This window comes from Hydra viridissima, unplaced genomic scaffold (assembly GCF_058129835.1).
Source record: "Hydra viridissima isolate aposymbiotic clone 2 unplaced genomic scaffold, HvirCarnegie_v1 scaffold_7, whole genome shotgun sequence".
NCBI lineage: Eukaryota > Metazoa > Cnidaria > Hydrozoa > Anthoathecata > Hydridae > Hydra > Hydra viridissima.
In genome coordinates, this window is record NW_028324306.1 from 7,615,362 (window position 1) to 7,643,032 (window position 27,671).

The following is a 27,671-nucleotide window of genomic DNA, read 5'->3' on the forward strand; positions in this document are numbered from 1 at the left end:
ACTAATAGTAAATAATACCTTTCCCTCAAAACTTCTTCAAGAGCAGAAAATATATTTGAACAGTTACGCTTTAGGGGCTTTAAAGAAAAATTTAAGCAAAAGTTTAGTACACATAAACCAAATTTTAATGTTTTAGATTCTTAATGAAAAAAATTGTTTCAGTTTCAGACCTCTATTTGCGCTACATCATATATGAATTCCAAAAAGTTTTGTGCTGATGAAATACGTCTTGAAATATCATCCTGAGTATTAGTTATCTGTGAAATCAGCTGTGCTAGCCGAGAGTTGTCTTGAAAAAGAGGATGTCGCTCTGAAAATAACTTTATACTAAATATGCTTACAAAATCAATGGTTAATGTTAAATATTAAAAACTTTTATTGAATTAGTCATTAGCTATTAATTTACAACTTGAGCAATCCTCTTGCTCAAGTTGTAAATTTATTGCAAAAACCTAAAATAACATTAGTCAGTTTAAATTTTTTTTTGTAAAATAGTAAGAAAACAATCACATATCTACAACAAACTATGTATAATTTACTGAGACACATGACAAGGCATAAAAAATAGAAACTTATATTTAAAGATTCTTACCAATTATAGACTCTGTTTGTTTTTTGTCTGAGCGTAATTTTTCTTTTACCTCATTTCTTAACTTAACAGGATCCTTTTTTGACACAAGACTTTTCACTGTAGTTATTTCTTTTACCTGTCGGGGACTTCTAAGGCGCTTGACTATTTTTGTTGAGTTTACATCACGTTTTTTTCTCTCTTTCTCACGCTCATCTTTACATTTTTCATCTTGTTTGAATAAGTCACTATCACTTCTAGGTTTTTCATGATCTGAGCGTGGTTTGCGATGTTCACCTAATTTTTCTCGTTTCCCAGAAGGACTAATATCTCGTCTTGTTTTTCTTGGGCGAGAAGAGTTTTGTTGTCGAGTACCACTCATCAGAGTGGCAAAACTAATCTTAGAAATAAGGTATTCTAAAAAGATTTTTAAAAAAATATTTTTATTTCTATAACTTTCTGCACTAAATGTTTTATTTAATAATATTTCTAAAAGAAACACTACATATTATTAAATTTAAAACTTTTTTATTTGACCAATCAAAAGAATAAAGAGTTATCTTATATAGTCTTTGCATCTATCTATTTATCTACACATACATATTTGTCTACACAAACAGTGTTAGACGAACACATACACAAAGATGTATACATTTACATGTCTATGATCAGTGTAATACTGTTTATATGCATACAGTGTTATACTGCTTATTTGTGTATACATTTTGACAATTATAATTTTGTACAAAAACTCCTTCTGCACTCTGTATGTGTATCTATATACATACACTCATACACACACACATATACATACATACAAACACACATACATACATACATACATACATACATACATACATACATACATACATACATACATACATACATACATACATACATACATACATACATACATACATACATATATGTATACATACATATATGTATACATACATATATGTATACATACATATACTTACATGCATATATATACTTACATACATATATGAAGACCACACTGGAAAAACAATCAAGCTACATTTTTATTGTTTTGAGGAAATTAGATTTTAAACTTTAAAACACCATATCTGTGTAATTTGATTGGTTTTCTAGCTATATAGTCAATTATTATATAGTTAAACTGCAGCTGAATATAACAGGGGGAAAAACCCAAAAAAAGTAAAAATGTAGCTTGATCGTTTTTCCAGTGTGGTCTTCATATGTATACATACATATATATGTACATATATACATATATGTGTATATAAACATATATACACAATATATGTACATACATACATGTGTATATATACATATATATGTATATATATACATGCGTATGTGTGTAAATATAATATATATAATGCACAGACACAAACACACACACACAGACACACAGACACACACACACACACACAGACACACGCACGCACACACACGAATAAGTAGTGTTAAATTGACACGTACGTTACTTATTTTTAGAACAAAAAATGAATTCAGAACATTTATGGTATAATCATACACTATTTGGCAGAAAACTTTAGAAATTCTGGAGACACCGTTAATCTGTATATAGTATGTGAATATAAACGTACGGCGCAATTTACAACCGTTCTGCTTAACCGAAAGTCCGCATTTTACAAGTCCGATTAATGTTGTTGTAAGGGTATTTCCGCGCGAAATCAAGTCAACTTTGTCCCTTTAGAGCAAGAATGTAGAACTTCCCAGACAGAAGCGGATCCAGAATCAAAAGGTAGGGATTAGTGTGATGAAAATAAAAACAATGCCGAGCTTAAGAAAATCAATGTCTCCTTTTAGCTTTGCAGTGGCAAGCCTAAATGAGCATATATCTAAATGGTTTTTATTTTTGTTATTAAAACGTTCCATGTTTTCATTAACCAGACATTTTAAATCAGGGTCAATGAAATCAGTTTTTATAGAAGGTTTAACAGATAAAAGCTCTTGGATTCGTTGCTTAGATTTTTCGTGATACTACCATATAATATGACCATGTAAGTTCGAATCAAGTTTATTGTAATTGTTGAATGGTTTGGTAATTAGAAGCTAATTTTTTGAAGTTTTCGCCAATCATCTTAAACAGATTTCTTTGCAAAAGCACAGTGGACAGAACAAGCTTGTAAATTAAAATGAAACAACTTTAGCAACTTGTACCAATTATTGTGATAAATAGATCTTTTGCTTACAAATGCAAAGGTGTAATAATCAAAAGTTGTTTTAATTCACAAAAAATAAACTGTTTAAACTTTCTGTCTTGTTACCCTTTCTTGGCGACTATATATAAGTTGAAATTTAGCCACTTGAAACTTAAAAAAAGGAGGTCTTAGAAAGTATTAAAAAAAAACCTGGAAGAAATAACTAGTGACATTCAAACATTGCAGTCTATATAATTGTCCAATATAAATAAATACAGTATTAGAATCTTTACAGAATTAAAAATGTGCTTTTTTTGACAGAGCTCCGAGCACATTTTTTTCAAAAAAGCCAAAAAAGGTTCGAGATACAAAAAAAGGTCCGAGTTACAAAAAAAACATTACACTAGTTATTGTTCACAATTACAAATCCTTCCCCCCTCCCCCTTCCTTTCGCCCAGGAAAAAAAAAGTTAAATGGATCATAATAGCTTGTTAAAGAAAAATTTTTTCATATTTTAAAATAATTGGCCCAATGTGTTAAAATAAAACGATACATGTGTTTAAAATAAAAGTGTATGTTCTGCGAGTTCACTTCAAAAATACTTTCTTTCTATAAAAAAAAAAAAAAGTTTTTTATAGTATAGGTACGTGCGTATCTGCGATTTACGGCACCGATTTTAAAGATAAAATCTGTGACCATTTTTACACCGCGTGCTCGAAGTAGGTGTCGTAAGGATGGATTTTTCTCGTCTTTTTTTTAGAATTTTATGTTGACTTAGATAATATTTTAAAAGTAGAGTGTTGTAAGTTTATTGCAATTTGTTTTTTTTTTGCAGTTACTATCGTTTTTAGTGATTTCATTGCTATTGAAAACTTCATTCCTGTTCTGGAAGTGAATTGACATTGAAGGGATGATGGTTTTTTTTTTTTAACTTTTGAATCAATTTTCTATATCTATTTTCTATGTACCTGCCAAATTTCATTAAAAAATAATGACACGCTTATGCTCTATTTTTGCACGCAGTAAAGGTACCAAATATTCTTCAGTTGTAGAGGTTGGGGGGGGGGGATTCACGATTTTGAGCATTTTGTATATTTGACTTTTTTATTCATTAAAAAATTGTTTTTTTAGAAAAATGAAACTTTATTTAAAATATTGGTGATTTTTTTAAAGTATTTAAAACATGATTTACACACAAACACACAAAAAAACCATATTCTGTTATTAGTTGAATAAAAATATAAACGAGCCAAAGTAGTGAGCTAAAAACTAAGCAATGAAGTTCTATTATAAAACCACCGTAAGCCGAACGCTAATTTTTTAAGTTGGTTGCAGTTTTCTTAAGCATTCCTTATAATGAATTTTTGTCATTTAAATGGGCATAAATTTTAGTAGAATCATTAGTTTTTTATAAAATTTTCACCATCGTAATACTGATTTAAAGCTCTTTATAATGATGTAAAATAATTAAATACTTGAATAGTTTAAAAATTTTGCACACATACCTATATAGTAGAGTTCAACTTTCGAGTTTATTTAAATAGTGCGCAGTTTTAAAAATTGGGTGAGTTATTTAGTTTGAAGAGAATATTGTTTCTATTCGAAGAATATTTAAGATTATAGCTTCAGTGGTGTTAATTGATTTCGTCAAGATTTATTCAATCTAATTAGAGTCATTATAGTTGATGATATAAACAGATTTTATCAATAGGTTGACCCTCACCTCCCACCCCAATGATTACAGGAAGAAAGAAAAAAAACTTTTCTTTTTTTATCAAATTAGTAAGTTTTAAAAAATTTATTGGTAAATTGAGAAAAATGAGGTAGCAGGACTCAAAATATTAAATTAACTCTGACCTCACTCCACCTTAAGGAAGGCTCGGATATTAGAAAAACTCTTCCACAACTCAAAAAGGTTTCTTAAAAAGTATTGACAGTCGGAGGTACAATTGATTTTAAAACATGAAACAGTAAAGGTGTTGGTCATAATCGAAAATCTACATCACAACAGTATTGGAACGTTTTCCAAATTGATTGAGCTGGGCCTATTTAAAACTGCTAATGTGCTAAAAAAACAATAAGAAAGAGCTAAATCAAAAATCATATGAAACATTTAAACACGGTAGTGATTTACTAGCAAGGAGGAGGTGTTTCTCTTGAAAAGGCTGCAGAAAATAATACCATATATTTTTTTTCTACCTTCTATTAATAGTAATAGACAGTTGATTAACGGGAATAAAATCATTCGATCAAAGCTCAATTTGAATTCGATTGAGAAAGTCATTTAATAGAAGCAATTGTTAATGAAGCTTTAGACGATTAACTGTTAATCGCTGCAAACGTCTTACCAATTCAATGTGTGTCCGTCAAATATCTTTTTGGTATTAATTGCTTTCTTATATTTTTATTATTGCATTTTCTATTAATGATTAAACACGTAACATTGGTTCATCAACTTTTTATCAACCTGTCAAAGCTTTACTTAAACTCGTTAACCTTGACGACGAAATGTCCGGTCCGGTTAGATAAATCCTATACACTTTTAACGGAAAATTTCAATGTTAAATTTTTCAAACTAAGCAGATGTTTAACATTGCGGTCCCAAAAAAAGAGTAGAAATTAATAGATATAACACAAAAAAAGAGTAGAAATTAATAGATATGACACAAAAAAAGAGTAGAAATTAATAGATATGACACAAAAAAGGTTTTTTTTTTTTTTTTTATATCTGTATAAAACTCAATAAGTTTTTTTAACTGCAAATAATTTTTATATCTGTATAAAACTCAATAAGTTTTTTTAACTGCAAATAATTTTTATATCTGTATAAAACTCAATAAGTTTTTTTAACTGCAAATAATTTTTATATCTGTATAGAACTCAATAAGTTTTTTTAACTGCAAATAATTTTTATATCTGTATAAAACTCAATAAGTTTTTTTAACTGCAAATAGTTTTTGTGAGTTTGAGTAACTTTTAATTGATTTTAGAAACCTATCGTGATTTTGCTGAAACCAATCTTTTTCAGCATTTGTCAATGTATCTACTGCAATATATTTGCTACAATACATACTTTCAATGAATGTACTGCAATAAATCTACTGAAAATGGCAGTTTGAGGTCCAGACGAAGTGAAAGATAAATCGAGTACGGTCCCCACTGACAATTTCCAGAATGTGATGTTTGCATGCTAAAAATAAAAGTGTCAAGAGATCTATAGTTTTAACGAAGATATTTCAGAAAACAATAGAAACCTTAATAAATTGTCGGCACTAAAAGTGCTCTGGAGAAAGTAGAATATTCAGTAAGATTGGGTCTAAAGTGTAGAAATACTTCATTTGATCAAAGTTGCCACACTGACAAGTATGCTTGTTTCTGGTATGATGGGGATAGTTCCTCTGCATAAGCTAGAGATGAACCTGTTAAGTATAAAGTATTTAACAGAATATGGTTTTACAAATCAAGGTTTTGGAATGGAAAAAGTTGAACTTTTGGCTAAATCAGTCTTAAATTAAAAACAGGGATTTCAAAATATTTAGATTCTTCTCGATGGAAATATTTGATGCCATACAAGAATTAGCTGGAAAGTTCACATAATTTTCTGTCATTTTGTTCTTTTAGCCAATACGGCCTTTGTTCATTTTTTGAATGAACTTTTGTTAAATGATTTTTTAGTAATTTTAAAAAATGTTTTTATTTTTATCTACAAATTTTTTAAAGCTTTTGTCATGGGCCTTATAACTCCTTTTCGAGACAATAAGATTAAAACAGTAATTATACATTTTATTTGTCAACAGTTTGATGTATTTTAAAGAAACTTAGTGAATAAATAAAATAAATACCAAATCAGCACCAAATTAGTATCAAACCAGTACCAATTCAGTACCAAAAGCTTTGACCTAAGGCTTTATCGTCATACTCTTTAACCAGAGATATTTAAGTCATTAAAGGCTTCATCGTCATGCTCTATAACTAGAGATATTGAAACGACTAAACAGGATTTGGATTTTCTCAATGACAAATAATTGTCACTCAATATTTAACTTACACTTTTAAAGTTAAGAATATTTTAAGAACCAAGCTATGTTTAATGAGATAATACTCACAAATCTGAAATAATCTTAAAAATTCTCTGGTAAATAAAGCCATTGTTATTGTAACTAATAACAATTATAAAAAATTCAACAACTATACTCAAAACATATAACAAGTAAAGAATAGCAAGTGTAACTTAAAGTAATCTCATTCATTTTGAAAGTTCTAGAAGTTTGCCTGTCGAAACAGAATCCTGTGGACCGACGCGAATGATAAACCTGACTAGAGTTGAAGCGTAAGCACCAATTAGGACTAGTAAATTTTACTGCAAAGAAAGAAATAATAAGGGAGGGTTTGATTAGTGTGTTAGACCTGATTAGGTCTGGAATTAGAGTAAATAACTTTTGATTGTTACATCATTGCTAAACTTTATTCATATTCAGTATCATTTCCAGTATTACATAAACATTTGTATCATTGTCACCTCAACATGAGGATGAAGATTTTAAACGACATCGTAACCAATAGGCTTCTCAACAACTTACGTTTTCGTTAAATAAGGAAACAAAGCTGCTCAAAGGTTCAAAAAAAGGTTTTAAAATTTAAAAAGTTACAAATGTTTAGGGTTTCAATAATAATGTAAAATATCAAAGTATCTAGAAATCGTACTGTTTATTCAGATCGACCGAAATAAGTATGAAAATGTATTTCGATCAATGAATCTATTATCAAAGTTGGAACTATTTGTGCAAACTATATTTACTATTCTTAGCCCTCAACAACATATAGATAAATGAAACTATTTTTTCGTAAGTCAAAAACATCAAAGCAGCAGTCAATACTGTCTGGACCAACTTGGTTTCCATGCCTTTAAACAAACCCCATACACCTGAGTTCCTACATAGAAAAGTATAGCGAGATAATATATTAAGAATTTAATAAAAAGGAGGAAGTTTTAAGAAAAAGTATCCTGCTAAACAGAAGAAAAAGATGACATTTCCAAACAAGTGCTACAGACCTTAACACTTGGGTGATGATTTCGTTAACAGATAGATTACTTCCGTTATTTCTGTGAGCCTAAAGCAAGAAAAACTGTTTTTGCAACCAAGGGCCAATGCTATAAACAATTCGAAGTTTTTTTCGAGAAAAAAAATCTTTCGTAAAAACGCAATTTTTTAAGTAAGTTATTTTTACGTAAAAAAATTTGAAAACACGAAGAATTTATCGCTGTTTGTATTTTTTTCGGCCATTGCTTATAAAGCATAAAACGTATACGTCACTAAAATTCACGAACTTTTTTTATTCTTAATACATCATTGGAAACAACAATTTTTATTAAGTAGGCCTACTTAATAAATTTTATTAGTTATTAAGTAGGCTGTGCTGTCTATTCTATTTTTATGAATATTTTTACATTCTAGTATTTGGTGTTTAAAAAGACTGTGTAAAATTAAAGTAGGAACATGGATTTAATTTTTTCGGATGAAGACTAAGATTTCGAAGTTGCAGAAAATGAGCTTCGCCACCGATTGCATCGAGAGGTTGGTGTTTAAAAAATTACTTAAAAGTACTAAATTTTGATATTTTTTAAATGATTTTTTATCGAACAAAATCAGAAATCATGCTAAATAGGCGCAGAAATTATATTTTTGTTTTGTTTTTCAATATCATTTTAGTTAAATGGTCGCTTTTTTAACGAAGATGTTTCTGACAACGTTTTTCGAAAGCAGTATCGAGTCCCAAGAGCTTTATTAGATTGTTTAGAAACTAGGCTTAAAGATGATTTGCCACATACTAAGCGAAATAAAAGCATTTCAGTACATTTCCAGATAATGGTTTTTCTTCATTTTATTGACACAAATGTTTTTTTTCATGTTTTCAGAGACTGTCATGGAATCTCTACCAACACAATTTATCGTATAATACACAGTGTAGGAGAAGCTATTTTCAATGTTAGTGTATTAAATTAATAAAACTATTGAAAGTGTATATATATATATATATATATATATATATATACACTTTAAACTACTAATAGTGCTAATGATATATAACAAGGGTAATAATAATGGTAATAATAATTGCCATTATTATATATATATATATATATATATATATATATATATATATATATATATATATATATATATATATATATATATATATATATATATATATATATATAGTATATATATATATAGTATATATATATATAGTATATATATATATATATATATATATATATATATATATATATATATATATATATATATATATATAGTATATATATATATAGTATATATATATATAGTATATATATATAATATATATATATATATATATATATATATATATATATATATATATATATATATATATATATATATATATATATATATACACACACATATATATGTATGTATGTATACATATATATACACATATGTAAAATATAATGTAGCTATACATATTTTTATTTAAATAGTTTGCTAATTAAAACAAACTAAGCTTCCCAAGAAGAATCTCTTTGTTTTCTCTGATCTTAATTGCTAGTAACATTTTAAGTTCTTTAGACAGCATTTTATTTTGTTGTGTATTTGTATATTATTTTGTTGTGTATTTGTGTATTATATGGCATATTTATCGACTATTTATACTTTTCTTTAGTCAAACACTATGAAAAATTTGTTTGACCAAAATTATCGAAAACCTACATAAATAAGTATGGAATTTTAAATTCATGCATGCATTGTTAACGAAGCACAACAAGGAACTGAATAATCGATTAAATGCAGATTTTAAATAATTAGTTTATTATGGAGTTACCAAAATCCTTTTCAGTTTTATCTATAAAATATCTACATAAAAACACAAACAAAGAATGTTCAATGATTTTGAAGCGCTAACGTTGTTCCAACAATGGCCGCTAAAAATCACGAAGAAAATATCTAAAATTGAGATCAAAAATCTATCTGCAGTTTTTTTTCGAAAAAACGCATTTTTTATCTGAAAAGGCGATTCCCTGGTTCGTTTATAGCATTGGATTTAATAGCGAAGTTTTTATCTTAAAAACGGAATTTTTTGAATGTTTATAGCAATGGATTTTTTTTCTTCGCTTTTTACGGTAAAAACTTCGTGTTTTACGGAAAAAACTTCGTTTTTTATGTTTATAGCATTGGCCCCAGCTTAGAAAGAAAAAGAAAACAAAAACACGAATGTTAAAAACGATAAAAGTTTGAACTGCATACACACCTAAATTGAAAGTATAAATTTAGAAAAAAATACCACTGGGGGATTAAAATATAGGGCAAAAGCCCGACGTGCGAAATTTAAAAATGCATGTTAAAAGAGCATCTAAAGTTCCCAATAAATTAAAGATCATTCGAAAACTCGTTTTAATAATTACTTACATAAGTTTTTTTATGAGCCGAGGTTCTTTAATAAATATCATAATTCATAGAAATGCTTTAAAAGCGTCTGTCCCAAGTTAAACAACTTGGAGCTTTTTTATTTTATGAAATCTTCGAATAGGTCACTTCCTTTCATGTATCTATTAGAACAATCATTCACAGCACAGGAATTCACCATTTTAATGTTAATTTTTAAGATATCATATAGCTAGATAAGTTTTTTTTGTCCTAATTATAAAAGGCTTCCACAACATTACATCATACCAATACGGCTTCACTTTTCGGATCGAAGTTGGACATCTAGTATATATAATATATCATTGTAATTGGTAAGTACCTAATAAAATTATCCAATTAATATTTTATCCAGCCATGTTGAAAAGTCAGACTAACTGATGTTTAGTTGGTGGTAACACATCTTGTAGAAAAACAGTAAAAAATAACATTTTTAGATCTCTGATGAATCTTATATTTTAATCCCCTAGTGGCAGCTTAAATGACCATTTTTTCCTGAACTAATCCATCTGTAACTTAAGTGTGTATATTTCTAAGCTTGGTCAAAATCCATTATATGGAGTGAAACACCTTTATCAATAAAAATAAACATATACCCTTTGCCTGCACTGTACCAATTGTAAGGGATAAGTAATAACTGTAGCTACAGCTTTTGCAAATCCTCCAAGCAAAAATGATTCAAAGGAAGATAGATGCTGAACAAATTATACATCAAAAGTCTTTTAATATATTGAAAAGTACACTTAACCGCAAAAATAACGCACTACTTATAAATTCCGACCTATTTTGAAACATATGTCTTTCCCGGATTTATCAATGACAAAGATGATGTTTATTGTTATGCCTTTTGTAGGTTTTATTCCGTTTCCCTTATTTAATTTCCAAATTATAGCAGCTTTACATAACCTCACTTCTAAAACAGAAGTATGTATTGGTTTTAAATTGTTTAAACAGTAGAAAAGATAACTGTCATTTGAGCAATACATCTGTTTGCAATGCAGCGTTCTAGACGAAATTTAAGTCGTGATGAATGTGTTGCAGTTGTTACTTTGTCCAATGATTCAATTGTACCAATGCCGTGGAGGACCAATTTTTAATGCTTCGAACACTGAAAGAACGGTTCACTACTGCACGAAGTCTCCAAATACAACTTGCTGAGGTTCATGGAACTGCTGTTAGTCAAGATACCATAAGAAGAAGACTTCGTGCTTTAAATTTACCACCTCGGGCAGCAGCTACGGGTCCCAGATTGTCTGTAGACCACCGAAGAAACAGACTGGCTTTTGAAAGGAGGCTTATGAATTGGGAAATACATGATTGGAGACAGGTCTTATTTACAGACGAGTTAAGGTTTTTCCTTGTATGTTCTGATCGCCGCATAAGAGTGTACAGAAAACCAAACGAAAGATATTTTGCTTGTAACATTCGAGAAACCACTTCATACGGAGGCGCCCCATTGATGGTATGGGGCGGAATATGTTTAACAGTTCGCACAGAGCTTTTTATTGTTGATAGTGGACGTCAAGTTTTGGAGTGGCCAGCTTGCAGTCCAAATATCAACCCAATAGAATCTTTGGGACATAATTGAACGTCATGTTAGAAGCCAACATCCACTACCTAACAGCTTAGACAAACTGCGACAAAGTCTTACCAGCGTGTGGGAAGATATCCCTCAATAAACGATTAGATCTCTAATTGAAAGTATACCACGGTGCTGTCAGACTGTAATAACATCAAGAAGTGGTAACACCAGTTATTTATAAGTCAAAAATGTTTCAATTTAAGCTGTATTAGTGTGCATAACAATAATAATGATTTTGCTTTGTTTTGTTAAACGAACCATATTTTTGGTTTTAGTTTTTTTTTTTCACCATCCTCAAAGTCAATTTTATTATTATCATCGAAATAATTGTGTTCATGAGTTCTATTCTTAACATGTTTGTCAAAATGTATGATAATATTGACGAGAATTAAAATAAATCGAAATGTATAAGTGGTGCGTTAATTATGCGGTTAAGTGTAGAAAAGATTTCGCATAGTAGAAAGCTGGCAAAAAATTTCAAGAAGACAAAACTCTATTCCTAAAAACTAACCAGGTTTTTTCCACTTTTAACTTTAGAACGCACAAAAAGTCTTTTTAAAGCCTCATAAACCATGAAGTGAATAGCTGGGTTTCCAGAAAGTATAAAGGAAGTCTGGACTCCATTCCAAAGGGAAGCAACGCCTTCTTCTTTTGCTATTGTGCTAACACCATCTGAAAGACAGATTAAATATTTAAGCATCTGCGTATCAACTCCCCATCAAAATAGAGAAATCAAATTGCTTTTCTTCCCCAAAGAAATTTTAACTATAGATTCAACTAAGCATAACCATATTATAAAAATTTCATTGAGCACATGACTATTAGCATAATGTAGCAATTTAAAACTTGCTTACATAATATTTATGAGTTACAGTAATGATTAACATAGACTTAGAGGATAGAGAATAGAAATTTAAGCATTTAAGTAATCAACCAATATTTTTAGTCAACTAAAAATTTGAAACAAAAATAAGTAAAATTTGAAATCGTTTTTGGCGCTTACAATTAGTTTTAAAATAAGTAAAATTTGAAATCGTTTTTGGCGCTTACAATTAGTTTTAAAATAAGTAAAATTTGAAATCGTTTTTGAAAATTAGTTTTAAAATGTATATTTTAAATAAAGAACAAAAAATATTTTTAAGCTTTTTTTTTAACTTTTGATCAAATAACTCAAAATGTTATCAAGCAACAGAAAAAATGTTTCTTATCAAGCAACAGAAAAAAAACCTTGTTTGTTAATTTTGTTTCATCTTTGTGACGAAAAACCTTTTTTGTTAAATTTTCTGATTAATCGCTATTTAGATAAAGAATTACTTTTTAAATGGATCAGTCTAATTGTTTTGCAACTGAAACTCTCCAACCAAAATTGAACCATATAAAAGACACATAAAACGATTAATAACTGAATCTTTTGTGGAAGTGACATGAAATGTAATTTTAATAGACAAAAACCTCCTAGTTGATAAAGAAAAAATATATAGATATTGTAAAATACATTTTCCTTTTTCACTTCTTCCAATAATTTAATACACTTTGAAACTTTCCAATGATAAAATATCATGATTAAGTAATATTGGTTAAATTTCAATCATAAATACCTACTCACGAATTAATCCTTTAAGTTTAGTATTTTTCAAAACACCATTTTGTTCAGCATTACCAATACTTTTAGTTCCTTGGAGTTTTAGACGTGTATTTGCAACCCATAAAGGTGTGGTTACAAGTGCATTAATGCATCCTAAACCAAAGTTTGTTTTATCAAAGTAAAATGAACAAGAACACACGTTTCACAAGTGTTTATATATACAGTTCCCTTTTACAAATGAATCATTCAATGAGCATACATTTAGTACTATCAATATCTTTGCAAGTCATTGATTTCAAAACAGTGTAATTTAATAGTGGAATAAGTGGAGTGCAGAATTTGTTTTAATTGACAAATAAAAACATTGCCATTTCAGCACAAGATTTTGAAATAAAATCATATAATTGGAAAAGAGGATAATGATTTGTAATAATGATCTGTAATAATAATAATGATAAAAAGTAATCATCCAAAACATACCACAGCGATAATTGAAAATTATTTTAAGAAAAAAAGCCAGATGTGACTGGCCACCTCAATATCCAGATTTTGAATATCGTCTTTGAGAGTCTTTTAAACAAGCCATTAAAAAAAAACCCTCTAAAAAATAAAGATGACCTTAAAAGCGGATTTTCAGAAGCCTGGGACAACATGAACTTTAAAAATATGTATGAAATTCAAATTTAATTTGTTCCAAAGTGAGTAAGTTTTCATACTGTAATCTACTAATCTTTTTTAAAAGATTTTCTATTCATAAAGTGATGTAATTGGATTGGTGATAAGATGTAGGTTAAAATTTTTTAATCATATACTGAATTATTTTGAAAGTAATAAACTGTAATGATGATGATAATAATTAAGACATCAAGATCATTAAGTTGTTACACTCAGTGTTAGTGTAAGAAAAAAATTGATACTTTTACAAAGAAAACAAACAAAATATGTAAAACAATCATTTTTCTAATGAATTCAACCTTCTAGTTTATTTTTAAGAAACAAAATGTTTCCCTTATACCTGATATATATCCAAACAATAAATCTTTCCCTGATGATGCTTTCAATCCTTTTACAATAGCTAATGTCTTCATTCCATTGAACACATAGAAATAAACAAAGTTAGAGCAGTATAAGCTGCAAAGAACAGGTGATAAGCCACGATACAATGTCTCACTAAAATAACATGCAATTGCTATTACACATAACATTCCACAAAAAGTTAATATTTGCTAAAATAATTACAGAATACGCAGTTTTGTAACCGTGCTATAAAGAAATATATAAACTTACACTCCTTCATCCTTGGTAAGCTGTTTCATAGCTTGAAGAGGCCCCATTGCTTTTAGACTATCATCAGCTAGAACAGACAGTAAAAAAAAATAAATACAGAGGCCAAAAATCATAAAAAATAGTTTAAAATCTAAATAAAGGAAACCTTGCAAGCGAGTTCGTACGGTATCAAAAGGATAGAATGCAGTCATTGCAACAACACTTCCAGTTGCTCCAGCAAATGCATGAATAAAATTACCATAAGAGAAAAGCATTTCAAAGCCCTTATCTTGCTCAGGTTTCACCATTTTTAACTGACTTTAATAATGAAAAAAAGATTAAAAAAACAAAAACTTTAGTCTCATGGAAAATCATAATAAGTTCAATACAAAAAAAAATTGTTCAAAAGTAAACATTTAATTTTTAAACCTTATTTTTCATTTCTATTATGCAGTTTGTAATATGACTCATTTAAAAAAAAAATCATCTATATCAAAGTAACATGCATATTTGCACACACATAAATAATATAATTGCATTTTTGTCAGGATTATTACCAAGATTAATTTGTAGTGGAATGGATTTAAAACAACTTACATTTTTAGAAATTGACTAATTAATAATTATTTTGATAAAATTATAAATAAAATTCTGTAGAACTTGTAATAAGCTCAACACTTTCAAGTTCAAAATCAATTTGAGAATTTATTTTTCTTATTCAATTTAATTTGCATCAAATGAATGAAACCTACCACCATTAGCTTTTTTTACTTTTTAGGGAACATAACAGAATGCTTTGAAAGCCTGCATTAAAAGAGTACACTTTTAATTGAAGGCTAATGCCTTCAATTGAAAAGTATAAAAAAGACACATAAAACGATTTGATGGTTTAAGTTAAAAACTTAAACTATCAATATTTGAAAACCATATGTAAACTTAAAAATTTTACGCAAAATTTGTATTCAAACTATCTAGTTGCATAACACTGTGTAACAAGAGAAACCTCTTTTATAAATATAAAACATAATCATAAAATAAATTTCAAATTAATTTTCAAGCTTCTTTTTAAAAATCTGAAAAAGATAGAAAACCATTTTTAAACGACATAAAAATGAAATTCCACAAAAAAATTATCTTTTCCTCCTCTTTTATGATAAAATAAATTTATAGAATGAAAATAATCATAAATTAGATAGATTCCATGAGACCTCTAGCCAAATGCTTACCCTTAAAAACTAAAGAGCAGAAGAGAAAAATAGAACCAAATAAAAGCACAAGCATTGCAAAAAAATTATTTTTCAGCTCTTTTTAAAATTACCGAAAGAGTCTTTTGATTAAATAGTATAAAAATACTAAATAAACCTGATAATATAAAAATTATGACTGATTTTAAGCCAAAAAATTTAAAACTGTGAAAAAATAAATACCTTAAATAAAATTTTACAGATAACAAATTTTATATAAATTCAACACCTTCAAACTTGTCAGCAGCAAAATACTCTTCTGGCATAATAACATTTCCATGAATATCAAAAACCATAATATATGTACTTATATTTCCATCAACCTCTTTTGTTTTTAAAGCAAGTATTTCCTGGTGCTGAGTTCCTGGAATAAACTTAAAAGATGAAAAGCCATGAGTGATGTCTAATTGGCCAACATGAACTACCTTTATATCAGTGAAATCATCTTTGCAAGATATAAGCACATTTGTTCCCCTACGTTCATCTGACTTGTCATCATATTTCAACTTTGACATTCGACGTGGAAGAAAGAACCAGCGCTGATGCTTACTACTCCACATCACAGCTTCATGAACCATATAACCTGGAAATGTAATTCCAACTGCTTCACGTATCTTTAAAAAATTCAAAGTCCAATTATGATGAGTTACACCACCTAGAGAATCAATACTTTTAACAAATAAGGGATTGTAATTAATAAATTCGCCAGTTTTAGAGGTCCATTCTTTCCCAAGACCACCAACAAACAAAACACTGTCTTTAACAGTCATCCATTCAGACTTAAAGCCTTTATCTGTTTCTCCATCTCCATCCATCAATATAAGCCAAGGTATTGCTTTACCATTCTTAATTTGATAAATAATCCCTGTACGGTCATCAACTGTGTATAGCTTTTTGTTAAACACACATAACTCAGATAACTCTAACCCACGTCCTTTTTCATTAATCTGGGTTGTTATAATCTGAGTATCTAACCAACGCACACTATAACTATGGTCTTTTCTTGTAAGAGATCCTGTTTTAAGGTAGCTTTTCCAAGTATATTCTTGTCCAGAGACTTTTGAACGCTCTTCATCTAAATCAGCAATAACAGCAATTTTATACTCCAATCCAGCATCTGTAATTTCAGGGGATGAGAGTGGATATCTGGGGTCATATTGGCATATTTTTTGCTGGTGTGACATATGAGAAAATTCAAGAGCAGGACATACAGGAGTAATCAATGATGAATGTACCTCTGTTTTTGTATACGGAAGCATATCAAACATATAAAATAAAATCACCATAGCAAGAAAAAAAGTCCCATACATGATATAGTGTTGTAAATCTTTCCGGTATCGTATTCTATCAATTAGTTTTTCTAACATCCTATTACCAATCATTACTAAATCATATTTAATTTATCTATTTACCATGTTTTATCTAAACTTCTGACAAAAAAAAAAAAGTAAACAAAACATGTCAAAATATACTAGAATATAGTTTATTTAATAAAATCTGTTAAACCTTTATCAAATCGTTACAAATGAGAAAACCATCATTAAATATAATCAAAGAGTGAAAAGTGCATATGTGTTATATTTTAAACATTAAATCTAAATATAAGCATTTAAAAACTAAATCCTCAAATGTAATTTATCTAAAAATGCCTTTAAAAATCATTTTTTAACAAAACTTAAAGTTAATAAAAAACTTTTAAGTGCAATAAAAAAAAAAAAAAAAAAAAAAAAAAAAACATTGGATAAAAAAAGATTCTTTAAATAGTAAAAAGATTTCCGCCAAACTTTAAAGTTCATTGAAAATAAAGCTCCAAGAACAATAAAAGTTTCAAAAATTCCTAATGAACACAATTTCTAATAAAAAACTGTTAAAAGTTGTATTTATTATTTTAATACTTTTACAATGCAGCTAATTTTTATCTCACCTCATGTGAGATAAAAATGTGTGCAGCTAAATTTTATCTCACCTCATGTTTGGAGATGGTGTATGCTGGTGCGCTAAAGGTGTAGTTGAAGATGGTCTAGATGCAGGAGGACATTTTGGCTTGGGCATTTTTGCTAATAAACCAGATATTTCCTTTTTCTCATCGAATGTTTTCCAGATTTCATAAAGGCTCAAAATGTGCTTGACTACCTCAAGAACTTTATCAATACTAATATTTAGTTCAGCAAACCATTGATGGCAATCTCGCTTTTCAAACACACATGCCATGTAAATAGAAGCAAGAGCAATTAAATATGGTGGATATAATAAACATACATCGCTGCGTAAACTATCATTAACAACTCGCCAAGCAAATGCCAAAATATTACCTTCCTGTCCCATATCTGTAACATACTTTGTGAGTGGTCTGTATGGGTGAAAAACAATGAGACAACAATCCATAACCTCCAGTAAAAAAAATTCACATTCTAGTATTTGATTAATTCGGTAAGGATACTCTGATGGATATGCATAACTAAACCTTGATTTACAGACTGTAGTGCAAGCACTTATTAACCGACTATTAGACATTGGTCCATACTCTTCCACCTTAGAAGCCACATATAAACATGTAGGTGCTAATAACAATGGATCAGCACTTTTTAAAGAATGTCTTGAATAAAATCGTTTAAAATACACAGTTGCTGTTGCAATAACTTGTTGACGTAATTTTAGACACTCTCCTAAGGTCTGTATAAAGTGACAAAAAAAAATATGAAGTTTACGAATCTCTTTACTAGTCAGATATTTTGAATCATGAAGCATCTCTGCAGAAAGTTCCTCTGGATTTAATAACCATTGCTGGCAATGAGATGATAGCCAAAAATTTCCTGCCATAACTCTTATTTTTAACAGCTCTATAAAAAAACTAAACTAAAAATAGAAAATGTTAGCATTTCTAAAATTGTAAGTTATGATTAAAATACCAATTAACAAGTTTAAAACATATATATTAGACAAAATTTAAAACTGTGCATTTGAAATTTACTATCCAATATATAGAGGTAAGCTATTTAACATTGTTAGGGTTGGTAGTTAAGAAAAACGATATAGTTAACAATTTAAATGCAAATATTGCATTTTTCAAATTCTTTTTGATTTAAAAATTACTCATGCTGAAGCATTGTCATAATAACTATGCACTGTCAACTAAAAAAGCAATATTACCATAATATTTATTTCTAACATACACACACACACAAAAATCAGTGATTTTTTAAAAAAATCTGACACTTAAAATATAATAGTAAATAAAAATTAATGTATGCAAAACAAAGAAAAGTCTCATTTACAATAAATACTTAAATATATCATTTCTTTCTTTTTTGTCTTATATATCCTTCTTTATAATAAAACATTTTTAAAAAATCAATTGATGAATTAATATTCACATAAATTGATAGCACTATAATACTATAATTAATAAACTTCATTTATATACCTAAACATCTAAAATTTCCTCAATATACATAAATTAATACTTTAAACATATAAACTTATTTACATAGAAGCATATTAAAAGCATGTATTTTTAGGAAAATACTTTTCAATTTCATATCAAGAGATATTTTTTCTCCATTTTATCATTGCAGCATGGTAACAATAGAATAAGGTGCAATTCATTAAAAAAAATCAACTCTGCTGGAAAAACTGAATCAATGAATCTAAATCATAGCAGTCTAAAACTTCAATAAGCTGAGCAACTTTGTTTTTTACATTGACACCTTTAAACTTATGACGATCTATATACAGATCAGTAATCATACCATAAAGTCTTTCAAGATGACAAGGTTGCTTTTTAAATTCATCTTGGAGTACATCAGCATTGCTCAGGATTTCTTTGTACTCTTCACTCAAAAATGATGTATCACTTTCATATGTCTGCAACTCTTTTAGTCCATCAATGAGTTGCACTTGCTTGGCCAACAGAAGTTGGTGCTCAAGTTTTGGATGTAAACGGTAAAGAACATTGGTAACTGACTCTTCATTGAGATCACATGTTATTTGTAAATTTATTTTTCGGCTAGTTGCTTCTTTTGTTAGCACATCTTTTAAGATTGATATGGTAGAAACATTATCAGAACGAAATGTGGCTTGACCTTTCCTTTTAAAATAGATTAAAAATCATTATCAATCATCATCATCATCATCATCATCATCATCATCATCATCATCATCATCATCATCATCATCATCATCATCATCATCATCATCATCATCATCATCATCATCATCATCATCATCATCATCATCATCATCATCATCATCATCATCATCATCATCATCATCATCATCATCATCATCATCATCATCATCATCATCATCATCATCATCATCATCATCATCATCATCATCATCATCATCATCATCATCATCATCATCATCATCATCATCATCATCATCATCATCATCATCATCATCATCATCATCATCATCATCATCATCATCATCATCATCATCATCATCATCATCATCATCATCATCATCATCATCATCATCATCATCATCATCATCATCATCATCATCATCATCATCATCATCATCATCATCATCATCATCATCATCATCATCATCATCATCATCATCATCATCATCATCATCATCATCATCATCATCATCATCATCATCATCAATCATCATCAATCATCATCACATACCTATATTTACATTCCAGTTGAGTATCCAAGAATGTTGATACAAAGTAGAAAACAACCTAGAATAAGAATTATATCTTAACATTAAAATTGAGTTTATATAAAATATGACCACTTATTGCCAAGAAATGCAATATTCGACTTACTTGAGTTAAACAAAAACTATCAAAATATTTTGATCAATCAAAATCAGCTTTTAAGAGCATTCAATACTACCTCATCTTCAGCTGGAGTTCGCTCAGGCACTTCTGGCATTGTATAAAAAATCCAAGAATGTACTTCTGCAAGACTGAAATTTCCAGTTAGCTTAAGTACATTGAAAGGTCTGTCTTCATCAAAAACATGTGATCGTTGATGTAAAGACAAAGGCTTAATCTGGTATTGACGAACTTGGCATGTCTTTGGTTGCATGCGTGGTGTAACATATGCTTGAAGATGACCATACTGTCCTTCAATTGTTCTAAGAAGAAAGTAATCACAAAAAAATTGTCTAATTTAACTAAGTTTTCATAGTTCAAACTTGTATCATTGTGTTGATGATAATGATCAGTTCTACTGATTCACATCTTAAGTCACAACTTCACAAACTTTAAAAAATTTAAAAAATATTATCATCATTTTAAATGATCTCCATAATTTTGATTATCTTTTTCCTTCTATTTTCTGTACTTCTTGTTTTGATAGCCTAAGTTATTTAGTTCATTATTAATCTATACTCTTAAATAATTTGTTTCTCTTTTTTAACTGTCATTTTAAATATGAGATTACTAGTTTAAGACTCAAAAATTTTAATTTTTTTTAAATCAGTAAAATTAAAAGTAGAATTTAAAATTTTTACTCATATTATCAAACAAAACCAAATAGGTAAATAAAAAAAATAAGGTTAAGTAATTTAAAGTAACAAAGCAGTTTTTTAACCTACTTTTAACAGAAACTAACCTTATCTTCAACTCAATTCTAGTTGTATTTGCTTGGCACCTATAAGTTGCTAATAAAAAATTACCACTTTCAGGATCACATGTACTGTAACTAACGACAGCTGAATTTTTTTCAACATCTAGTAGATCTACAGGAACATTGCTTTGCAACAAAATAATATCTATTGGCATCTGAACTTCAATACTTAAGTTATAACTTGCATCATCATGATTTAGTATAAAACGATCATTTACATTGAATGAAGGAATTGTTGAAACAGCTGTAACAGACTGCGCTGATTCTTGATACTTTTGACGCTCAACATTTACTGTTAGCTGTAATTGTTCAATCTCATTAGTTAACTCTGCTATCTTTGCTTCAAGCTCTGTATTGACAACTGTTTTTATAGAACTTCCTGGCATGCCAACCTGTCGTTGCTGTGGTTCTGTTGTTAAACCATATATCCAACCAGTATATGTAGAAACAACAATTTCTTGATAATTAGCAGCACAAACGCATCCACCAGATACCGAAGTAATACTTTCAGAAAGATTACATACACAGTGTTGGAATGGTTCAGCACCTTCATCAAATGCATAAACTTCAACAACACCATCTGCACGTCCAATAATTACATCAGAAGTTCCATTATTTGAAACATCATATGTATCGATACTCAAGACATCTCCGTAATTCTTTTCATTTAGAATCTCCCAAACAAATTCATAACCATTTGAGTTAATGTTAATTAATCCTAACTTACCATCTGAAGTTCCATAAATAACACTTTTTGACTGATTTCCATTTAAATTATGCCCAACTGCCAATGTAACTGGAGAACCAGGAATTTGAATATCATACAACTTCTCAGATTTATTAATAACACGAAGTAATCGGTCTTGACAAGCAAGCACAGGTAAGCAAGGCAAATCTTCTGACAAAGGTAATACAACAATATCATTGATTTTATCTGGGGCTAGATAGTAATTTTGATCTGCATTATCATGATAATGATTGTAGATATATGAACCACATAAAAATAAATCAACACCATCAACAAACATGCTTTGAACAGGTTCAGAAAGATTGGTATCAAAGTCCACAAATTGCTTACCCTTTTTAGTAAAACCTTTAATTTTAGTGCCACAAGCCATATAAATCTTATCTTTTCCAGTGCTTTCTTTTGCTCCTAATATCAATCTACTTATTTTAGCACTTGGCAATGTTTTGAATTGGATCTGAGGAAGATGTTTTTTTATTCCAAAGCAAGTAATTACTCCATCAAAGTCCCCAACAGCAACTTTTTGTTGGTGTCCTTTGGTCGATGGGATCACTGTCATTGATTTATTTGAAGTGCAACCAACTTGCATGTAATTTACTTTATTTAAATTTAATGCGAGCATAATTGTTTTTGTTTCATTAACTAAAATAATGTAATTTAACATCAAAAATATAATTTAACAATAAAAATAAAACTATATTTAAAAAAGTTCTGTATTTGATTAGATACTATATACCATGTAAATATCAAGTAAACTAGACAACTTGAATTTGAAAAAAAAAAATAAAAACTTAGCAAACAGATTATAAACTACAAGCTAAACATAACTTATTGAAAAAAATTACACAAAACAGTTATGTGTACACACACATACACATTGACAGTAATATTTGTAATCAAATGTTAAGTAGCTGTTTAAAATACATACCAATCAATAACTAAACAGATGTTTGCAACCTAGGGATATGCAATAGCATGATTTAAGATCTTATTCATATTTTTTTTCCCAAAAACATGGATATCATTATTTAATATATAATATTTTTCTATATCAATTTCAATCCTGTATTAAATATTTACCTTTTAAATTGAAATAGTACTACATTTAACAAATACACGAAGTTCAATATTTTTGTATTAATCATATTATACACTTATTTTACTGGCAATTTTTTTTTTTTTTCTTTTTAAAGACAAATATTCACAGGAATATTGGTCTTAATGCTATAGATGTAATTACTTTACTATATTATTATTGGTTTAAGCAGCATTTAGTCTTCTTTATTAGCATTATGAATTCTAATCTTAAATGAACAATTAAAAAAAAAAAATTTAAGCTCAAAGATTGCAAATAAACCTTTTTATAATATAATACACAATATGTAAATATATACAAACTATTACTTAACCCCTGTTGGTTTATACAAAATCCATAACTTTTCAAATTGAACTTTGTAAGGCTTTAGCAGTTGAAGGTTATTTGTGATTATCAAATTTTCTTTATTTCCAGTAATAGCTTGATTAGTCCAATTGAATGATCCATTTACCAATGTTCTGTCATCAATAATAGCAAACTTATGATGCATAAGAAAAGACGTTTTATCATGACGTACTTGTATACCTGCTTCACGAAACTGTTCTATTTGAGATATATTTACATCTATTTTTTCATAATCTGTAATAATTCGAATTATAACACCACGCTTATGCAATTTTATCAATACATCAGACAGATCCTGTGATGTAATTATAAATACACAAACATCAAGTGAAGAAGTAGCTTGGTTTAGACATTGAATAAGACAACTTAAAGATGATGGATTATGCAAAAATTTGCAACTTTTATTTGGACAAGGTTTATCATCAAGGTACCATTTGCATGGATATGTGGAGTCAGGAAAAAATAAAACCATACTATTTTCAGAATATTTTTTTTTTAATCCAAATGAAGAAGTTGATAATTTAGCTGCAGTCCAAAAGTTAGCTGCTGTCAGTACTCCAATATGAGCAGCCCAGAGCATAAGAAAAGTTTTATAAGCATAAGAAAACATAACATTAAAAGTAAGCATTTTCTTGAAAAAAATCTTTAACCTGCAAAAAAACACAAAATTAAAATCCATGTATATGTATGTATGTATGTATGTATGTATGTATGTATGTATGTATGTATGTATGCATGTATGTATGTATGTATGTATGTATGTATGTATGTATGTATGTATGTATGTATGTATGTATGTATGTATGTATGTATGTATGTATGTATGTATGTATGTATGTATGTATGTATGTATGTAAGTATGTATGTATGTATGTATGTATGTATGTATGTATGTATGTATGTATGTATGTATGTATGTATGTATGTATGTATGTATGTATGTATGTATCTATTTATGGATGGATGTATGGATGTATGGATGTATGGATGTATGTATGTGTATATGTATGTGCGCAATGTACGCTATATATTTCTTGTTAGATATACAACTTTGTGCTATTCTAATACTTTTAAACTTATACTTTTTGAGTGCATTATAAAACCATATACCGTGGTGTGACAAAACATTATAAAACCATATACCGTGGTGTGAACAAAGTCCTATGCTATAAGAAAATCCTAATATATTATAAAATCCTAATTGAATAGCTGTCTATTACTAATTTATAAGTAGCTAGATCACTCTATTTTTAAGCGCAAATTTTATTTCTTTATTCTGTTTATAACGATAATTAATAACATATAATCAAACTACTGCTGCTTTAATTATATCTTTTAAAAAGCAAAATATCTTTCACTGGGGGTTCAGTGCACTAAGTTAAAGTTTAGTTTTTCTTCTCTTTCGTAAACTCGAAAAAATATCGAGGTATAAATAAACCTCCGCAACACTAAGGTTGCAGTTGATGACAGAAAGATTGATTAAGCGCATGCGCAAAGGTGTTAATCGATTATCTTATAATCGATGTATAATTAAGTCATTTGCATTCGAAAAAATCGTGAAAAGAGCTGCTGTCACCTTTGATTTCTGAACCATGCTAAAGATGTCAGTTTCATCTGAAATTAAAAGTCAAATTGAATTATTTGCTATAGGATGTTCGTTCATTAAAATCAGTGAAAACTTCGATCAATTGGGTAAGTTCTGTGACGCTTTTATCATCTTTCTATTAACAACAGGTCATTGATAGAAGCGTACAACTTTTTAGCAAAAGAAATATGTTCTACATGACAAAAAAAAAACATTCTAACCAAAGCCAAACCAAAAATTGTTTCACAAATCGTGAAACTGTTTGACAAATAGACCCAGTAAACTTGCCATGCATGGTCCATGCATGGGATTCATTGGTTGATGACCGGCATCACCGCACCAGTGATGCCGGTCATCAACCAAGGGTTGGCCACGCTTGTTTTACGATCGGTCAACTTTGCCGATCTTGTGCCAGGCTAAAACCACGTTTGTGATAAAATAAAGGTTTTGCGTTTGCGCATGTCCTATTTTGTAAATTTTGCCATCTTTAACTTTTCAACTCACGTCCGTTTCCTTATTACTTTTTACGTATTGATTTTCCATTTGTAATAAATTTATTTTAGTTCATTAATAAATGATAAGAAACTTTGTAATTCATAACAGATTATATTATAATACAACAGCAAATAATAGAGTAATGTAATGCATAATATCATAACCTGACATGATTAATACTATTATTAATAATACTATTTTGTAATACTATTATTAATAGTATTAAGATTATAAAATATTACAAAGTATATTATATAATACTATTATTAATAGTATTATATAATATATTTTCATAGTTTGTACTATATTAATAATATAAGTTATAATATCTACATTGGTTTAAAACAATTACTTTATATTATTTAGATTTTGTTTTATTCTTTCTTCATGAGCTTTAAAAGGAAAAGCGAAAGTTCAACCTGGACAAAAAGAAGGAAAGTTTTAGCTGAAATAAATATAGTGAAGAATGAAATACAGGAGCAGTTGAATCCCATGAATAATATAATGAAACAATTTATAGAAACAAACGAAAGTGAATTATGTTTAAATAACTTTCAGAATATTTCTTTGAGTTTGCCAGATGTTAGTTCACCGTGCAACAATTTCTTCACAAGTGTACTTGATGATAAAAATAAAAAAGTAGAACATTTTTTTGAAACTGAATCAAATTTGCAATCTGATGAAGAAAGCAGCTATTGTGGTTCTTACCTGGATGATGAAGAAATGTTTTTTAAAAATGAATCAGCTATACCTGATATTATTTCAAGTCTCCGTGAGTGGCATACTCAATTTAACATAACTGATGCTGCAACTTCTGATTTATTAAGTCGACTTAAATTATTTCATCCTGATTTACCTTTAAGCATTAATGGTCTACTTGGTAAAACAGTTCCTTATTTTATAGACAATATTGGAAATGATAATTTGTATTACCATTTTCACATTAAAGATCATGTAGTTGAATTAATTAAAGCTGGACTGACAAATAATTTTTTATTGTTACAGCTAAGTTTTGATGGACTTCAATTATTTAAATCAAGTTCAGATGAGTTTTGGCCAATTTTAGGATTTTTTCATGAGGTTGAAACATCACCATTTCTTATTGGACTTGCCTATTGTAAAAATGGAAAACCTAATGTGAATAATTTTTTAGATAAGCTTGTTAAAGAGTGTAAAATGTTTGAAGACGGGCTTATAATTGAAAAGAGAAAGATAGTAATTAAAATACATTCAGTTGTATGTGATACGCCAGCTAAAGCTTTTATCAAGTGCACCAAAGGCCACAGTGGTTATTATTCATGTTTTATGTGTAACATCAAAGGAGAACATTTTAATAAAATGACTTTTTCTGGCAGTGATAATCAATTAAGGAGTGATTACTTATTTAGAAAAAAGGCTAATATTGAACATCACACAGGAAGTTCTCCCCTTTTAGAATTAAAAATAGATATGGTTAAGGATTTCCCTGCTGACTATATGCATTTAGTTTGTTTAGGTGTTGTCAGAAGACTCTTGAAGATGTGGAAAGATGGGTTTGGAGATCGACGGACAACCATTGGATCAGTTTCAATATCTCTTATAACGGCTCGATTAGAAAGTATGTACAATTATATACCTAAAGAGTTTGCTAGAAAAACAAGATCTTTTTCTTTTTTAGATAGATTTAAGGCAACAGAGTTTAGGCTATTTCTGTTATATGTTGGCGCTGTTGCTATTGTTGATATAGTACCAGAAGAATACTACAAAAATTTTCTTCTTTTACAATGTGGAATGACCATTCTTTTGAGTCCTTCTTTGTTTAAAAACAATTTATTACAAGCTTCAAATTTGTTAAATGCTTTTGTTGATCACTACACATCATTATATGGGAAGAAAAATGTTGTTCATAATGTACATAGTTTACGTCATCTATCATATGATGCAGAGAGGTTTGGTTGCCTTGACAATGTTTCAGCA

The 27,671-nt window shown here is 28.7% G+C and overlaps 7 protein-coding genes across 12 annotated transcripts in view; 1 reads left to right on the forward strand and 6 right to left on the reverse strand.

The window, feature by feature from the left end:
- Nucleotides 1–2,114, reverse strand: part of LOC145184921 (serine/threonine-protein kinase SMG1-like) — a 42,955-nt gene extending 40,841 nt beyond the window's left edge. The window contains exons 1-4 of the mRNA XM_090094174.1: nt 2,091–2,114; nt 593–985; nt 171–310; nt 19–77 (exon numbers count right to left, since the gene is read on the reverse strand). Coding sequence (XP_089950300.1) covers nt 19–77; nt 171–310; nt 593–950 — 557 coding nt within the window. The 5' untranslated portion in view covers nt 951–985; nt 2,091–2,114. The remainder of the gene's footprint in view (nt 1–18; nt 78–170; nt 311–592; nt 986–2,090) is intronic.
- A 3,373-nt stretch (nt 2,115–5,487) lies between these two features.
- Nucleotides 5,488–14,957, reverse strand: LOC145184073 (peroxisomal membrane protein PMP34-like). 4 transcript variants are annotated; one of them, XM_090092789.1, is made up of 8 exons: nt 14,781–14,957; nt 14,636–14,702; nt 14,364–14,518; nt 13,370–13,501; nt 12,275–12,435; nt 10,778–10,876; nt 7,775–7,833; nt 5,488–7,653 (listed from the first exon to the last, which is right to left on the reverse strand). In XM_090092789.1, the coding sequence occupies exons 1-8, from the start codon at nt 14,920–14,922 to the stop codon at nt 7,497–7,499; spliced, it is 972 nt and encodes a 323-aa protein (XP_089948915.1). In that variant the 5' UTR covers nt 14,923–14,957; the 3' UTR covers nt 5,488–7,496. The 4 variants fall into 4 exon arrangements, 3 of the variants coding, with proteins under 3 accessions (XP_089948915.1, XP_089948917.1, XP_089948916.1); XR_016454056.1 differs by having other exon boundaries at nt 7,159–7,653; nt 13,362–13,501; nt 14,781–14,956; XM_090092790.1 differs by lacking the exon at nt 10,778–10,876 and having other exon boundaries at nt 7,159–7,653.
- A 612-nt stretch (nt 14,958–15,569) lies between these two features.
- Nucleotides 15,570–17,327, reverse strand: LOC145184501 (soluble calcium-activated nucleotidase 1-like). The gene has a single exon (XM_080060192.2). It carries the CDS (start codon nt 17,238–17,240, stop codon nt 16,071–16,073), a length of 1,170 nt encoding a protein of 389 aa, XP_079916318.2. The 5' UTR covers nt 17,241–17,327; the 3' UTR covers nt 15,570–16,070.
- Nucleotides 17,328–17,655: 328 nt separating this feature from the next.
- Nucleotides 17,656–18,745, reverse strand: LOC145184587 (cyclin-C-like). Its single transcript, XM_080060310.2, has one exon. The coding sequence runs from the start codon at nt 18,676–18,678 to the stop codon at nt 17,821–17,823; it is 858 nt and encodes a 285-aa protein (XP_079916436.2). The 5' UTR covers nt 18,679–18,745; the 3' UTR covers nt 17,656–17,820.
- A 149-nt stretch (nt 18,746–18,894) lies between these two features.
- Nucleotides 18,895–22,860, reverse strand: LOC145184259 (BBSome complex member BBS7-like). Its single transcript, XM_090092792.1, has 4 exons — nt 21,435–22,860; nt 20,712–20,955; nt 20,499–20,554; nt 18,895–19,945 (listed from the first exon to the last, which is right to left on the reverse strand). Exons 1-4 carry the CDS (start codon nt 22,856–22,858, stop codon nt 19,474–19,476), a joined length of 2,196 nt encoding a protein of 731 aa, XP_089948918.1. The 5' UTR covers nt 22,859–22,860; the 3' UTR covers nt 18,895–19,473.
- Nucleotides 22,861–23,539: 679 nt separating this feature from the next.
- Nucleotides 23,540–25,058, reverse strand: LOC145184617 (uncharacterized). Its single transcript, XM_090092455.1, has one exon. The coding sequence runs from the start codon at nt 24,312–24,314 to the stop codon at nt 23,595–23,597; it is 720 nt and encodes a 239-aa protein (XP_089948581.1). The 5' UTR covers nt 24,315–25,058; the 3' UTR covers nt 23,540–23,594.
- Nucleotides 25,059–25,997: 939 nt separating this feature from the next.
- The window catches only part of LOC145199365 (uncharacterized), a 6,866-nt gene continuing 5,192 nt past the window's right edge, over nt 25,998–27,671 (forward strand). The window contains exon 1 of one of the 3 annotated variants that reach the window (XM_090092459.1): nt 25,998–27,312. In XM_090092459.1, the coding sequence (XP_089948585.1) occupies nt 26,103–27,312 (1,210 nt within the window). In that variant the 5' untranslated portion in view covers nt 25,998–26,102. The remainder of the gene's footprint in view (nt 27,313–27,671) is intronic. The other 2 variants (XM_090092458.1, XM_090092460.1) reach the window with 2 other exon arrangements.